This window comes from Pempheris klunzingeri, chromosome 14 (genome assembly GCF_042242105.1).
Source record: "Pempheris klunzingeri isolate RE-2024b chromosome 14, fPemKlu1.hap1, whole genome shotgun sequence".
In the NCBI taxonomy this organism is placed as follows: Eukaryota; Metazoa; Chordata; class Actinopteri; order Acropomatiformes; family Pempheridae; genus Pempheris; species Pempheris klunzingeri.
The window spans coordinates 12,882,712-12,899,643 of NC_092025.1; the positions used below are offsets into that span (position 1 = coordinate 12,882,712).

General features: G+C 41.0%; 3 protein-coding genes across 3 annotated transcripts; all 3 read right to left on the bottom strand.

The window, feature by feature from the left end:
• Positions 1 to 459: 459 nt before the first annotated feature.
• timm10b (translocase of inner mitochondrial membrane 10 homolog B (yeast)) lies at positions 460 to 2,402 on the bottom strand. The gene is made up of 3 exons (XM_070843797.1): positions 2,152 to 2,402; positions 1,970 to 2,065; positions 460 to 1,662 (listed from the first exon to the last, which is right to left on the bottom strand). The coding sequence occupies exons 1-3, from the start codon at positions 2,179 to 2,181 to the stop codon at positions 991 to 993; spliced, it is 798 nt and encodes a 265-aa protein (XP_070699898.1). The 5' UTR covers positions 2,182 to 2,402; the 3' UTR covers positions 460 to 990.
• A 2,593-nt stretch (positions 2,403 to 4,995) lies between these two features.
• On the bottom strand, positions 4,996 to 9,481 carry LOC139213174 (uncharacterized). Its single transcript, XM_070843812.1, has 6 exons — positions 9,432 to 9,481; positions 8,400 to 8,507; positions 8,212 to 8,248; positions 7,892 to 8,013; positions 7,386 to 7,444; positions 4,996 to 6,709 (listed from the first exon to the last, which is right to left on the bottom strand). The coding sequence occupies exons 1-6, from the start codon at positions 9,436 to 9,438 to the stop codon at positions 6,206 to 6,208; spliced, it is 837 nt and encodes a 278-aa protein (XP_070699913.1). The 5' UTR covers positions 9,439 to 9,481; the 3' UTR covers positions 4,996 to 6,205.
• Positions 9,482 to 10,704: 1,223 nt separating this feature from the next.
• LOC139213009 (T-cell surface protein tactile) lies at positions 10,705 to 16,397 on the bottom strand. Its single transcript, XM_070843608.1, has 7 exons — positions 16,254 to 16,397; positions 15,678 to 16,016; positions 15,053 to 15,165; positions 14,715 to 14,871; positions 12,157 to 12,618; positions 11,258 to 11,366; positions 10,705 to 11,080 (listed from the first exon to the last, which is right to left on the bottom strand). The coding sequence occupies exons 1-7, from the start codon at positions 16,333 to 16,335 to the stop codon at positions 10,942 to 10,944; spliced, it is 1,401 nt and encodes a 466-aa protein (XP_070699709.1). The 5' UTR covers positions 16,336 to 16,397; the 3' UTR covers positions 10,705 to 10,941.
• Positions 16,398 to 16,932: the final 535 nt, after the last annotated feature.

Consider the following 16,932-nt stretch of genomic DNA (forward strand, 5'->3'; position numbering starts at 1 on the left):
GTGTGTAATCTACCACATGAATGGAATAAAGCCATCAATGACATTTATTCCCACTGAAGTCCAAATATCTTCTGTGAAAAAGGGCCGTTCATGCTGTATTAAAGCTCGAGGGATACTGGATTTTTGAAGCCGATGTCGAAGTTTCAGGGTAAAAAAAAAACAAAAATCCAACAGGGAAGTACTAAACTAAAGGAACTAGGAAGTAACTATTTTGATGGGGAATGCTGGGGAATGCTGTTTTAAGATCACTTATCATGGCTCTGCTGCTGTGTTAAGGTGCACAGAGCAGGTCCAGTGCAAAGACAGGAAATTATGGGAGGAGAGAGAGGGTCATGAACTGGATTCACACCCACCGCTGCAGTAGGACATCCGGCTGCAGGGGGGGCGTTTATCTCTTCACACAACAAATACAAGAGGTTGTCAAAGGAGCATTTAAAAGAAAACATGAATAAAAAGCAATGAATAGTCAAATTTTTATTATTGAGGATTATCCACATTACAGATAAATCACCAGGACTGAATGTGTTCAGGGTTTTGTCTGACTGAGCCCTCATGGCTCCTGAAGTCTACACCAGGATTTTTGCAGGAATATTACATTAGACTGCATCAGTCTAATAAGCTATAGTAGCTGTACCAAACTGTGCCGATGTCCGTCACAGTTTAACAGAGTAAAGTGAGGTATTCAAATTGCTAATTTTGTCAAACAAAAAAAAAAAAACCTCAAAGATTTTTAATTTAAAACATGAAAACAAAAGTAAAGCAGGAAATACAAATACATGACATGAAATTAATCCTGTAGAATTGTCGTTGAAAAGTATACTTTATAATATATGTTAATCCATTAGCGAACTATTCTTTTCAGAAATGCTGAGAGCGTCACCTCTGGAACTGCCAGACATGATTCATCAGCTGTGGGCTGTTTGGTGTGTCGGTGTCAGGGCCGTGTCACAATCACTTTGCCCACCTGAGACAGACCCACGCTGGGCCTCATTACTGGCCTGACGGCGGGGGAACCTCTGGGGCTGTTGCTTGTTGTGACAGGCTCTCTGTGGATTTAGACACTGTAGGTGCAGCTAGCGTTGACACAGGCACCTCTAAAGATAACGACGTCGGTTTAGATGGCATAAACTCAGGCGCTGAGCTCCCAGTCTCAATTTGGGCTCCAGCTATCTGCGCCTGAGGAAAGCCTGCTGCGTAAGACAGTCCATTGGCAGATTCATTAAACACTGAGGGAGTTAGTGCTTCAGTTGTAGGTGTGAGTGCTGTAGCGGCTGATAATTTGACTTCTGTGGCTACTGTGGATTGGGTCACAGCAGCGTTCAGCTCAACTGGAATATCTAATCCTGCTAAGACTGAGCCATGGGCCTCTGGTCCGACATCAGTCACCGAGGGAGTTGACAGCGGAGGTGCCTGTGTGGGTGGAGATGAGGTGATGGGGGTTTGAGATGCCGGCGAGTGTTCGGCGGCAGGAGGCCCCACGGATGCAGCAGCAGCAGCAGCAGCAGCAGCAGCAGCCTCAGCCGCTTTGGCGTTCTCTGCAACCTTGCTCTCCATCTCCTCCATCCGGCGCTGCACCATCCGAGGCATCAGCTGCACGTAGCTGCTCATCAGGCGGTGGTTGGAGCGAATTAGCTTCCCTGCACAGCTGTCCACACAGCGCTCCTGGGCAGACAACAGCAACCAGAGGTGAGGGGTGGATAACTACAGTGTGTGGCCTCCCATGCAAACATAACATGGTGTTGGGCTGTTCTCTGCATCAAGAGTCCAAAACCTTGTACAAAACCCTCCCAGGTAAGTGAGGAGTTTATAGGAAGTCATGAATGCCCCCATACTGCCACACTAACACATACATGGTGTCATGTCCTGTAATGTTATGAGTAAAGAAATACCAGTTGCGCTGAGCCATAAAGTATGTGGATGTTTCTACACATATAGTTGGTCAATCGTCTGTGATTTCCAGAGTTCTTACCTCGTCCATGGTGAGGTTTCTGTAGTTGAAGTTGCTGGTGCATCGTTGGAAGCAACTTTCAGTCATGCGGTTGTAAACTAGAAGGAAATCTCGCAGCTGCAAGACACACAATCACTCAAACGTCACCATCAAACCATTTGCAAACAAAGAAAAGGGCCAAATGTAACTGCAGGACCACTTACATTTCTCAGTTGCTGCTCAGGCTCCATCATGATTCCGGCTGAAGTTGGTTAGCTACAATGCTAACACGGGGAACTGGTCAGCTCACGAATTAAGTCACGTTTTCGGGATCCTCGGCTGTCTGAGGCGAATGAAGGCAGATCCTCGCTAGATGTCATCTACATGCCGGTGTCAGTGCATCAGTAATGGCACCCCAACAAGAAGCGATCCAGGTAAGAGATCCGGATAGCGTGACATTCACAGCGCGCAGCCATGTTTGTGACAAAGATCGTCTACGAGCTGAAAGATGCTTCACACTGTAGGAGGGGAAAAAAAAAAAACTACTTCCGGTTTGAAAAACTACACATTGTTAGCCTGTTAGTCGCTCATGCTTTTGGTTTGCATGTGTTTTCCTGAAAGACACATATACATATCAGTATGTTGGGTTCAGAAACATCTACAACAAATTCGAGATTCAGCTCGAAAAACACAAAACCAAGAAAAATCCCAAAACTCACCAAACTAGCATGTGTGTCATTAGCATGCGTGACGTTGTGCCAGAGGAACATCTCTGATTGTTTTTCCAAGCTAGATTAGTGCTGGGGATAAAAGTTGAACGCTGTAATTCTTCCTTATGAAAAATAATTAACTTGGCAGCTGCTTGTTGGTGAGGGCTGTTGTCGCCATTCAGTCCCAAAGCTGGAGACCATATTTATCCTCCTGGAGCCTGAACAGGTAAGTGATCAATGATCCCACCTCCCCAGTCCACAGATCACTTTGGTGCAGACATGAAGCAGTCAAAAATATACTGAGTAAAAATACAGAGAATACTGGAATTTGACATTGTCAGTTTGTTATGATTTGGGCCAAATAGACCTGGGTCATTTACTGCATTTGCAGGAGAGAATTGTTTGAGAGAGTTGTTTGTTCAGACACTTCACATAAATTTTGTTTATATTCTCCTCAAAAGACCTTTTGCAAATAATGTCTGGTCTGTTTCAGTGGGAGTTTTTTTTTTTTTTTAAGTAGTAGGTAGTTTTTGCTTTGATTTCATCTTAATAAGTCTCCAGAGTGTTGTTGCTTATTTCAATTTAGTTTTTACTGTTTAAAACATATTAGTTTTAGATGATGTTTTTATTAGTTTCTGAGTTAGTTTTTTTTCCTTTTCTTTTCTCCATTATAGTATGGGGGACATTTATCAGGGGAAAGATTTAAGAAGCTCAAAATTGATATTGCAATACATACATGACTTTTTGTGAAGGCAGTGACTCACATCATTTAGACACCCCAGTCTCAGATATGGACCAGCGCCTAGTTATACTGCTTGTGTTGACACATTTGGCCAAATTGACTTTTCCTTTTCTATACTTTTAGTTAGTTTTGTAAGCACAGAATATTGTTTTAGTTAGTTTTCATTTTTTTTGCAAAGTCTAGTTTTTATTCTTGTTTCAGATGTGTCAAATGTTTTGTTTTTTTTTCACGCCTAGATTTGGTTTTTAAGTCTAGTTCTAGCTAACTATGATAACCTTGTTCTCAGTAGCACAGCCTGATGTAGTCCGAGGGTACGGTGATGCAGAAAGCGCTTAAGGCTGATTTGCATGATGTTAATACCTGAAAGCGATAACTGCTGATCAGAGTTATTCTGCTTCTGTGTGACAGCCCAGACAGGAAGGAGGTTGGGTGGATGCAAAGAGACTTTTTCCAACCATGACCACAACAACCATTACCTCAGGCCACACGCACAGCCGAGGATGAGTTTGCAGTTAAGTCTCCGTGGAGCTAGAAAATCAGCCCAGATGTAGTTTTGGCGAGACATTTTCTTAAAGAGATCATTGTTGTAAAGAAGAAAAAGATAATCTTCATTTATCAAAACGGCAGGAAAATGATACACAGTATATGAGGCAGAAAATTGTCGGTGAATTAAAATATTGTTTCTGAGCCACATCTAGATTAATGAGAGAAGATTTAGAGCATTTCTAAACATAAAAGGGAAACTGCAGCTTTTCAACCGGCATTGTGTCATTATAATGTGAGTAGAATATGCAAATAGAAATATTAAACTTTCCTCCGTGTCAGATGGCTCCTAGTGCTGTTGTTTGATGTGCAGATTGTGAGCAAACAGATTGTACTTCCACATTTGTTTGTATGCCCTCCATAAGAAAATTACTTTAATAGTTTTCTCTATTTTCTCTGATTATGTGGCATCAGTTTCAAAAACATTTGCGCCTTTCTTCATAGATAGTCCAGTTTTATGGCGAGACCATCTTCCCAGCAGTGAAATCTATCTTTAAAGGATAGGCTCACAGCTTTTTAAGTCTGTCAGGTTCCCATATGAGCATTGAAATGGGTTTTGCTTGTTGCGTTTATTCGTCCTGTTCATGCTGGACATTAAGAGATCCTCTCCCAGTGCATGTTCAGTGTAAATGATGGTGGATAATTCATGTGTAAAAATTCCCTTCAAAGTTTATCTGGCGATAATGTGAGGTTTTAACAGGACAAATCAAGTGGGTATCTCTTCCAAAGATAAAGTCTTTGTAGTACAGAGTTCCCTGTTTGTGTTAGTATCCCTCCAGTGCAGCACAGCCAGTAAAACACAAACAGAATTTTGTATTAAAAAGACAGCAACTTTTGAAGATGCCCACATGGTTTGTCCTACTCGCACTGCTGAAGCCTCATATCATCTTGAATTAGTTTTTGTGCAGAACAAGGGCCATGGATTTAGGAGGAAAATGAATTTCAATGTTCATAGTGGCACCCGACTACCTAACTGTCTTTCAACTTAACCACGATACCTTGGTGCCATTTCTGTGTAACTCTCCCCCATGACATATGCTTTGCTTTTGTTAAGAGGAGAAAAAAGCTTTTTGTTCAGCCAGAAAAAAAAAGTCCCTTTTATTATGTCACCCAATGCAACCAAGGAAATATCCTGTGCAACCCAGCTGATTGACATTCAGAGTAACATGTAATATAGAGGCTACAATGTGAAAGGATTTGCTTGTGATGCTACACAATCTAGCTGATGTTAATTTACTTATGATGAAACGCTTCTAATTATAGCAAGTGCTGGTCTCTGTGGAGCAATGTATGTTTTGAAGGAAAAAGATTCCAGATTTTTTTTTTTTCATTCCGTTATTTCTTTCCATCACTAATAGCACCCTGTTGTTTGTGTGTCTCTCTGTGTTGCTTCCCTCTGTGTCTGCAACAGTTAGATCCAAAGCCCTTGAGGCCAAAAATTAATCCATAGAGGGGATGTAGGTCATGGTCAGCTATTGAAAAACTGTCAACAAACGCTTAGTGTGCTGCCGGCCTCTGAGTGCTGAGTTCATTTGAGAGCTCAGTCCTCACAGCGGAAAGCAGGGCAGTAAATTATCCTTCCCGGAGTGGGGATTATGAGGGAAATACTCATATAAGCAGATGGTACATTAGCTCATAAGTGCAGTAGATTATAAAGCTAATGACCATTATCATAACTTTGACGTAGAAAATCCTCTGTGGGTGACATGAATACAACAATCTTCCCACTGAGGGAAAACATTACATTACTAATATTCCACTTAGAGATTTCCCCTTGTCTTTACTTTCTTGCCTTTAATTTCATCATCATCATTAATTTGATCTTCAGTCACAACAGAAGATTATTTTTTTCCTTCACGCCTTTGTACGAGACATCTGTTGACATACGGTGATGAGAAATCAAAAACGGTGAAAGATCTTCCATGTCCTGTGATGATTTGATCATTTTCCTCGTCTTTTTTTTTGTTGCAAAAAAACAAAAAAATTTCCACGTGGCCATTGACGCCTAAATGTCACACGCAGAGTTTCCTTTTCTCTTGATGTCCTCCACGTTGATTACGCCCTGTGCTCAGAGAGGTACACCTTTGTTCCTCTGTTGCTCAGTATAGAGTTCAAGAGGTGATTTGTTTGCGTCAAAGAGGAAATTGCTCAACTGCACGAAGCTCCTTTTTGAAGATGATGTGTTCATTCTCGCAGACACAGTGACACACAGCAGGTTTAATTGGCTTTTTCATGCGGCTTATTCGATCCTGAGCAGTTTGGAAAACTTAATATAATGTCTGGCTAATCATGTTGATTGCTTTCATGGCTAAAGCTGCCGATGAAATGATCTGTGCCACTCTGAAAAGCCTCTACCTCTGAGAGCTGTGCAAATACACTCCCATTACTATAATTTTTTACATCTTTGCTTTCCTCACTCTCTTGCTCATCTTTCCATTCTCCACTTTCACCATCCTTTCCTCTTATTCCTTCCCAACCCACATTCTCCCTCTCCACGTTCATGCCCCTCTCTTTTTCCATCTCCTCTGCCTCTTGGGCTATCTGTTGACTGTTCAGGTAGATGCTGCTCTGTGAAACCATGGTGCTGGTGTCTCTAGAAGGAAGGTGAGCGTCCACGTCCGCTTCCACCTCCAAGAAAGCACTCGCAGGCGGTGTGAGGTGGACCGGCAGCTGATCTGGAAGCTGGTTTCGTCCCTGAATGTGGCCCTGCTGATGGCGATGCTTCTTCTTGTGCTTCTTCGCCAACTTCAGATCCAGCGAGGCATAATTCAGGTCAGGCTCTATATGCTGGTTTCAGACAGTGGAGACAGAATACATTGAAAATGCTGCACCTCTACATGCCAGTTTAACTGGCATCTGCTGCGTCTTTGGTTGGATCTTGTGTCTGCAGGTCTTTTTTTTTTTTTTTTCTAGTGTATTTTTAGAACATATTTGCACTTAATTGCGTTCAAGTTTCACTGACCACAATCTCTATACTGTCAGCTGCCTTCCGTTCTGAAAGCAAATACAACGTGCCAGATATATTCATGTATACATTCACACAAATCGCATCCCATCATATATTTAGTTTCAATGTGAATGTACACGAACACCAGCATTTACAAAATATATTCAAGCAAAGGGTTTAGAGTGTGATTATACCTTTGCTTGTTACCTTTAGTGCATATTATATTCACTACATTTCATCTTCTGTGCTTGAGATGTAAAGCTTTAGAGAGGTTAAACAATTTCATAGTCTGAGCATGCATTCAGGGCATAATCTTGAGAGTTGACATCATCAAACGGGTGAAAAATTAATCCTGCACCACAGTTTTTCTTTTTCTACAGTCTGCAGTAATGCTCCCAGGTCCTACACATGCTATTAAATGTGTAAGACGTTGATTGTATCCATTCTACCGTGCGTAACACCACAGAGATATAGTGCAGCTGATATCTAGTCTGAACACACAGGCGTAGCATTTACCTTCACTCGATCTCTGGAGCTTTGCATGGTCATCATCTCATAGCAAACCTCTACGGAACCTGAACAAGTAAAACACTCGATTCGGTCATTTGTTTCGCTTTCTACTAACTACAGTAGACACACACGAAGCACATACACGAGAAAAGAGAAGAATCTAGATTTTAAAGTCTACTGACTAAATTACTACAAACAATCCAGCTAAATACTGGACACTTTAATTTAAACATTTGGTGAAACAGTGGGTGAAGGTTTCATCTAAATGCATTTATTTAACCATTTGTGTTGACTGTTTTTAGAAAGTTGCCACATGGATATGCAAACACACGCTGTCTGCTAATACAGAAAAAGCAATCATATTTACAATTATTGTAAAAAAAAGAACATATATATTGTGTTGACAAACCACACTCAGCTCTTAGATAAATAGTTTTGTGATAGACTGAGTGATAAATTGACATTCCAGGAAAAAAACCCACAATAATTTCAGAATGCAGGGCTGCGCTCACCTCGTCTGTCCGTGCTGATGTTGCCGTAGATTGGATTTTCCTGTTGCTCATTGTGATTGTGGGGATTTTCCTGCTGTTCATGATCGAGGTTATGAAAGTAACGCCTTTCATCCTGTTGCGGGCTTCAACAAGATATGGAAGAACAATTTTTCAGTTTTTCTTTTTTTCTACAAAAGGATGTCATTTGCAGATAAGAAAGAAATGGAAATATTGGACCACCTATCATTACTTCTTACAAATAGGATGTATTGGACAAACTAGTAATAGGCTGACATGCACACGTTTAAGCCTCATTAAAATAAGGAATATGAAAAGCATACCTCTCTTCCTCATGAATTTGTGGGCAGCAGCACTCATCTGTGTGTGTATGAATTAAATATTTAGCAATTTATGTAACAATTAGATGTCATTTTTAAAGCTGAGAGAGTTTTATAATAAACAGTGACCATATTTTTTTCCAAAAAAGCAAAACAATACGCAACAAAAATGACTTCACATACAGCCGTACCTCTGCACAAAGTGGCTTTTCTTCTGATGCAGAAGATGACATTCAGACACAAAGAGATCAACAAGGCCAGAAACAGCAGCGCCAGACCTAGCATTTCAAGGTTACAATCTAAAAGACAAACATGAATCGACTATTAACACACTCAAACCTTTAATCTTCTGGCCCTGGGGATCAAAAAATGTTGAGGTTATCTCATTCAGTGTGTATAATTTCAGACTTTTTATCAGCTATTGCTAATGTTGCTTGGAATTTCCCTCTGTAGATGTCAAAAAAATAGATAAATAAAAATGCTTCGTCCATCTCGCGCCGGTAACAATCATGCAATCGAACATTTCAACATTACTGGACAATTGAGATGCCTCACGTTAAAAACGAGGACTAGAGAAATTAGAGGAAGTTGCATTAAATAGTGCGAGAGCCATTCTAAAATGATCAGTGTATACCACAGATGTCTCTACCACGTGCTAACTGCATATGGAACATCTAAGGAATGTGTTTCCAAAAGATAGTCTGAGGAGGCTAAATTGTGTTCTTTTTAAATGCAAATTTTAATTTCAAAGAATACAGTTTGATAAAACAATGCTGACAAACGTCACAAGAAATTCATTCTTCTCGCTGTAACCACAGTTTTATTGTTATCTTAATTTCTCAGTAACGAAAGTAAAGAATTTGGTTAAAAGTGCCAGAACATTTTTTTTTAACAGTGTTTGGGTGTTTTAGCTACATAAACAGAGATATGTAGAATGTTATAGAAAAAAATATATATCTGTTGTTACATACTTAAGCATGTAAGTTATGATCATCAACACCTTGTAATCCTCCAGTCTTTACTTTCACGCTCTGCTCTGCCATGTTCTCTGACATATGCCTCAACAATGGTTTAGCTTTTCCTGTTTTTGTGGTAAAACCAACCTTTTGCAGAATTACACCATTGGATACATTCATTATTTCTATGTACAACGTGGATACAAGTTTAAAAATTCAAATAGAAATAGATTTTAAAAGTTTCAGAAGTTCGAGCTCTGATCCTACCTTCCATATTCCAGCCGTCTTAAACAAAGCAGGTCGACTGTCTGACGCGACTGCTCTCAGGCTACGGGGCATCACAGTGTTTAGTCAGTGAGGTGTGCTACACTGTAGTCTATTTTTACCTTGCCTCAGTTACCTCTCTCTTATCACAGCGCTTTGAAAACTGGCTGCTCTTCAGTTACAAACAGGAAACAATGTAACCTCATTCTGAGACGCTCCCCGTCAATATTGTTGTGAGAGGCAGTTCCAGTGATTACAAAATGTTTTGGAAATTCCAAATTTCAAATGAATCCCTAATCTTAAACCCTAATTTACCAAACCTGTTTCTGGATTTAACCCTAAAACCAAGTCTTGAATGAATAAAATGAATGGTTACACTTGTAGTGACAGACAGGGAGCGTGTCCCCACGGTGCTGCAAATAACAAGCACAGGGGGGGGGTTTGGCTCGAGTGCAGTACAAAACACCACCGTTCATTATGTGGATTATCGGCTTCACAGTGATGTGTATCAAGAATTTATAACTTGCATACACACAGTATGTTGTGGTTTTGCTTCTGTGGTTGGAAAATCAGAAGAAAAAATACATTCGTGAAAGATTTCTCAGTAATTCTCAGTAAGTGTGTGTGTGTGTGTGTGTGTGTGTGTGTGTGTGAACAGTGTGGAGGAATAAAAATGTTAACTTTAGTTGATCTGCAGGCATTTTTAAAAATAATGAATCAACATGAATAAGATCAATAAATATGATATCACAAATATGAAAATCTATATTTTCCATTCACTTCCTATGTGTGTATGTGATGGTGCCCAGTGGTTGCTATGCTCGTTAGCCTTTTAGCTCGTGTGGCTTGCGGTTTCAGCTCCACTTTTTAAACTCAAGCGTCACTCTGTGGTCCACGTTGACAACAGTGATGTTTTATATATAGCTGTCATTAGAGGAAGTTACTGGGCTTCCTAGTGCCAAAATGACACCTTTACAACAGTAGCAGCGGATCTTTAGAGGACACGAGAAGTAAATCTGCCACATACTGTAGTTCCTGCAGTTTTGTTTATAGGCATGTAGAATACTTGTTTACTGCAGCATACGATACAACAGCTGGGAGCTTAAATCCAAATGACTGCATTAAAAAGGCACAGTGAACATACAATATTGCAAGAATGTCATAAAAGAAAAGCAAATAACTCAAGCACCTGCAGTGTAATGGTTCAAAGGCAATTCAGAGTCAAATGAAAACCTCTTTCATTTTTAGATTTTTAATTTAGAATTTATTGCCTTTGATACAAAAAGACAAACCACAAGCACATTTTATACACAATAGCATAGAACTCACCCCAGATACACACAGAGCTGATATTTATACATTTGCCTGCAACTGTATTGCACCTGCAGTTTGAAACACAACTGAATGAAAAACATTTTGTATTTCTGTATGTACCTAAGGTAGGAGACCGTTTTTACACCATAGACCCACAGCTCACACTAAAGACCCACGATTACATCATGCAATTCAGGCGTTATACATAAATAAAGTCTTGCTTCGTATCAAGTTCTGTTACCGAGTTGCACCTTGAAGTTGGGAAAGGTTTGTGATGACGTGCAGCTGTATACTTGACTGGAGGTGGAGGGGGTTTGAACGGAGGCGGGAGATCCATCCTGCAGACAGAGCACAATTATTGACTGGGGCCACCGCTAGAAAGTTAGCATGCAGCTACTATAGGGCAAGTGCATCTACTAGATACAATGATTTTTCAACTCTTTTAGGGTCAACCAGTGCATGGCCCTGAATGAAAGTACGCGCAGACTTCAATTGATGGGTAACGAGAGTTTTACCTCTGCTTAATAATTTGTCTCCTGTACAGAAAGCCAGCCCCGGTGATCAATACCAGCATTGGAGCGATGATTAACACCAGCAACAGATGACTCCGTTCACTATCAGTACCTAAGAGGCAGATTCAGAGAGGGGAAAAGTGTCATTTTCGAGGACAACAACAGCTAAACATGTGTTTCTCAGATATTGATCAGCTTGCACTGGTGAAACCCAGCAGACTCAAATATACAACATATATTGATGATAAATGCAAAGCTACAATGTGAAACTTTCTCCTTGAGGCAGAAAAGTGTGCCTTGCCATCCTCCCCCTCAGCTGGTCGGACTCCAACCTGAGAAGCAGACACTGCTTTTAATGAGATTCCTACCTTTTGAAAAGGCAATCTCGCCTGAGGCTGAGTAAACTTGTGTCTGTAAAGCCTCCACATGCGATAAAGATGCGGATGGTGAAGGCAAAGACACTGCGGCTAATATTCACTTTGAGTTTTTAATAGGTCTTTCATGTTGAGCATTTACCTCTGCTGTCGGTAGTTGTTTGCTGCTTTTAAACAGTTTTTATTGTTTACGTTCCGGCATGGCAACTGCTCACCTCACCTCACCTCACCTCACCTCACCTCACCTCGTTAGCCTCAAATAAGACTAACCCTCATTTGGCAGCAAATGATTTGCCCATTTATCTGAGAGCATCACTAAAAAGCCAATCTCAGGCAAACAGACATGATTCAGGGTCTCAGACAAAGACTGGAAATGCATAATGTAACGCATTTGTGATCATATCATTTTAATTTTGTCTCCAGGAGTGGCGTGGTAGATAGTGATCACAGATTCTACCCTTGAAATATTGAATTCATGGGACGGCAAAAGAGCAAAACATGTATCAATCAACTGTGTAAGTGTATTACCTTCTACCACAACATTTATCATTGTATTTCTACTGCTCAGGGTTGGAGTCGCACCGGGGTTGTCAGAGTTTCCCGCAATGCTTCCTGCGTTCCTCGTCTCCTGTGTTGATCCAAACACCGCACTACGGTACCTTAATGTTGTTGATAGATTGTCGGCCACTGATCGGTCAGAAAAACTGGATATGTTGAAACTGCGAGTGGGGTTCGCCTCATCATTAGAGGTGTGATAGGAGTCAGTTTGAGTGGAAGGGGGTGATGTGACACTGGTTAAAAGTTGTCCCGCTGTGATCGTGACATTGCTGGGGTTTGGATTATCGTCCGTTACACCAGTGGCCAAACTCATGGTCACGTTGATGTCGATGGTTGGAATCCCAGTGGTCGGAGATGTGGGAGGGCCGCTCTCTGGTGGCTCGATCAAACCTTCATCAGTTGCAGTAGACTGAGGGGACACTGTGACAAGATCTGAAATTCACAAAGCAGGAAAGTGTGCAATAAACACGGCGTCAGCAACAATGCACTGTACTGTTTTCATGTTGTCTCTGCAGTATCAAAGTCAAACGGAGTTTCTCAGAGCTTACTTGTTAGAAAAGAAATACCTGACCTGGAAAATATGCACACATTGATTAACAAAATGTATCCATCATGTAGGAATCAGTGTGTGTTATCGGCATTGAAGTTAATGGCATAGTTCAACAGGTTGGGAAATAATTGCTTTCTTGCCAAGACTTAAATGAGAAGATCGATGCTATCTTAGCGTGCAGGCTGGAACCAGGGTCAAACAGCTAGCCTGGCTCAGTCCAAAGATAACAAAAGGTCCTTAGAGCCACCTCTAAAACTCACTAAATAATTAATGCTACATCTAGATTGTTTCATTTGAACAAGTTACGTTGTGGTTTTACAGGGAGTTATGACATGCAACTATTCACGTAGTAACTTCCTGGAGTCTCTGATGGTTGCCTGGCAACTGCTCCCTCCTAAGAAATAGTCCACCACATAATCCCCCCCCCCCCCTTAAAAGCTATCCTTTTATGGTAAATGGTCTGTATTTGTATAGTGCCTTTCTAGTTATTTCAACTACTCAAAGCGCTTTACATGACATCCTCATTCACACATCATTCATACGGGAGGAATGTAATTTGGAGGAGACTATTCTTTCCTACTCATTCACACACTGAAGCCATGCTTGCCCAAGGACACTTGGGGATTGAACCCCCGACCTTCTGATTGAGGGACGACAGCCGCCCCCAATTTTTTATTACTTGTTTTGCACGCATTTCCAACAATATGGAAGTATTCATTAGAACAAGTTTTGCATTCTGAAGCTAAATAAGGAGTAGCTGTTAGAAGTAATGCACCACAAAACTTTGAAATACCCAATGCACAGTGATACATCATTAAAACATGCACCGGGTTGGCATTTATGAGCACTCTGTGCATAATCAATAGGTAAATTAAGGCAAAAAGTTCATTCAAGAACCTGGACCGTGAAGCCGTGGCCACAGATTCCTGAGGCAAAGGAATGGGCATGAATTGCAAATTCAGTAGTTCGGTGTAAATGTATTCCTAAGTAACGAGAACAATGAATCTCTTCTGCTTCATTTTTTTTTGATAATTTTTTTTCTGCTATGCATACCCCCATGCATGCACCTGGACAGATCGATCATTGACCTCAGCTCACATCTATGATGACAGATAATCGAGACATGAAAAGTGTGCACATTTTGCTTATTTACTCGCAAATGAAATGCAATCCAGTGCTGCGATGCAGTGTAGTCCAATAAAGTGCCATGTCCCTTTCAGGCCGCACATCTCGGTATTTTTTCCAAACCTTTCATTTGGGGATGTACTACTCCAATCAGTCCAACAGACTGTGCTCTCACCCCATGTCATGATGCAGACAAGCTGCTGAGACTCTGCTGAGTGTGTTTGTTCTTGTGGTTTGACAGTAGATAGAGAGGAAGAGCAGGAAGTGACTTCTGACGTCTGTGTGGCCTGTGTTTTTTTTCTTTTGCTACATATTCAAATTCTCATGAGAAACACGTATACAGGAAGAGAAAGTAGACAACCGGAGATTATTTTCCTGCTGAAGCACATCCCACTCACAGCAGTACACCAAGCTATATCACCAGTGGGGGCAGACAACATGCAGTTTTGGTTGTTTTACAATTTAAAACTGTGAATACTGTTTTAATTCAGCTTAGTTCATTATTAACCCTATATCCCACGGGGCAATTGATTTGCAGCAAATAATTGAGAGTTTCACTCTTAAATTCTGTAGCTCCCAATTTATTCACATTTAACTGGTACATTCTCATAACATGGCTGGCAGCTTCAAAATCCTTTGAATCTCTCGCTTTCCTTTCAGCTAATTAAAAATTAAAATTGAGTGAGCTACAGTATAATAACAAAAGTCAAGTATCAGCTCTCTGGTCCAGTACAGTTTATTGAGTCATTCAGTCTCTTGGGCTCTACTAGATTGTTAATCCTGCCCTGAGGAAATGCTGAAATTGAGTACGACACAAAGAGAGAAATAGAGGCGAAGAAGTGCAGAAGCTCACCTGTCCTTAAGCTTGTGGTTGCTGTTAGCACCGTGATGATAAACTCTTTATGCAGAGTCTTGTTTCCTGTGTTGACAGTCAGTGCATAAACCCCTGCGTGAGCATCAGTCACCCACCACAGCTCTAGAGATTCATTCGCTGACACCAGTTCCTTGTTCTATGGAAAAACAAGATTATGCAGCATATAAATACCTTTCATATTGAAAAGATCTTTTTCTTGTTGTTGGTTTTGATGTCAGAATAATCAAATCATCTTGATGCTCAGCGAACAAATTGAAATTCACTGGGATGGCAGATATGTGACGGTTAACTGCTTTTTTAAATCTGTTTTCCATTACCTTGGTCCACTTGTGCCGTGCATTAGGGAATGACCTGCAGTGAATGGTCACATTCTCTCCAGCGTGGACCTCGACAGTGCCATCCACATCACACATTATTTCCACATCAGCATCTAATAGAGACAAAATGTGAGGTTAATTTGGATTGACAACATGAGAATGCTCATAAAGCATGCGCCGTTAAATGACTACAACAAATGAGCAAAGGATTATTGAGTACTGTAAGTCAGATGCAATACGCATAAACAACACCTTCTGTAACCGTCCTCTGCCTCTGTTTTGATCATAACACTCCCTCGGTTACTTACAGCTGAAAAGAAGGCGTATTGGACAACTACATGACACTGATGAGAGAGAAAAATAGGCCAAACGGAGGCATGATCTCGTTGCAAACAAAGCTCTCAGATGTGTTCTTGCAATTATTACATACATTTGCTCATGAGTAAATAAGTGTTGAGATTGGCAGAGGAGCAGCACTCTGATGCAATCAGGAGTAACATGAAATATATGCAATGGACAATAAGATAGAAAGTTACTGCATATCCTAATATGAAATCCTGTGGAGACGCCAGTGTCTGGTTGTGATGTATAGGTATGGCTTTGCGTGTGTTTGCCTTCATCTTACCTTTGATCTTTAGCTCTGTTTCTCCCCTGAAGGTGCCCTGAGGATAGGTTGTAAGGGCACAAATATAGATACCGCTGTCCCATTTCGCCACCCTATGAAGGTGTAGATAGGCGCCCATCGAATTGTTCTCAATCTGGATGGTGACATTAGTCCAAAATAGATTGATTCCATGGGACGGGCTGTACAGAGCCAGCTTTGTGTTCCCATTTTTGTTCTTTCTCCATTCAATACTGATCATCTTGAGACCTGCACTGCTTTTTACAGTGCAGGGTAAGGTAACGTTCTGGCCCACTACTGCCTCCATCTCCGCACGATAGAATACCTCCGAATCCTGGAGCCCTGTCAAGCACATCAGATAGCATTGGAAGCAAGAAGTGAGCGAGGAGACAAACTCGCTTCCACTTTGAAGTTGATATTACAGACCGTAGTCTGCTGGGATACAGGCAGATAAAATCATAAGAACTACAGTGAGGCAGCCTGTCACACCGAAAGCCGATACACATTTCAAACCTATGGCAACTCAGCAATCGTTGGTGGTATATTATTTGAGCAGCAGCAAGTGTGGTCCAGGATTACCTTGTATAATAGAGGCAAGGAGCAAGAGAGAGAGGGCCGTTCCCAGTGCACCTCCAGCCATGTCTGACCTCCCCAAACTCATTACAATCAATCAGGCTGAATCCATTGAGAGTTTCGGCAAAGACAGAAGCGGTAGACTGTCGGCTGAGGTTAAAGAGTGGGGCAGAGACTGTGAGACAGAGAACAGGATGACCCATCTGTACAGGAAGCGCACAGTGAGTCATGAGTAGCACTGATGCTTTGTGGTGAAACCCTCAGGTTGTGCAAATCTGCACGGTGTCTATCATTTTTCATTTCACATTTATTCTTTTACTCAGGATTGATTAACAAGATGCAGATTTAGATGACATCAGTGGTCATTTAAATCATCCAGGAAGAACGATACCAAGGGAGCACACAAACAAGACTAATGAAAAAGATTAATGAATGCCCTTTTGGATAATTGTATTAATTAATCCCAAACATGCAAAGGTGGAATAATTAGAAGTCACTTCAGGTTAAATTAGGTAATTTATATGAATATACCAACCAGATTTTTGTAATTAACACAAAATTAGATTTTTTTACAATGTCTTTATGAGCAAAGCAAAACTCTAAACACACTTGGGGAAACACACACACCTGCCACTATTTTGTAGCCATGATGTGCATTTATATGCATTTTTTTAGCTCCATCTGT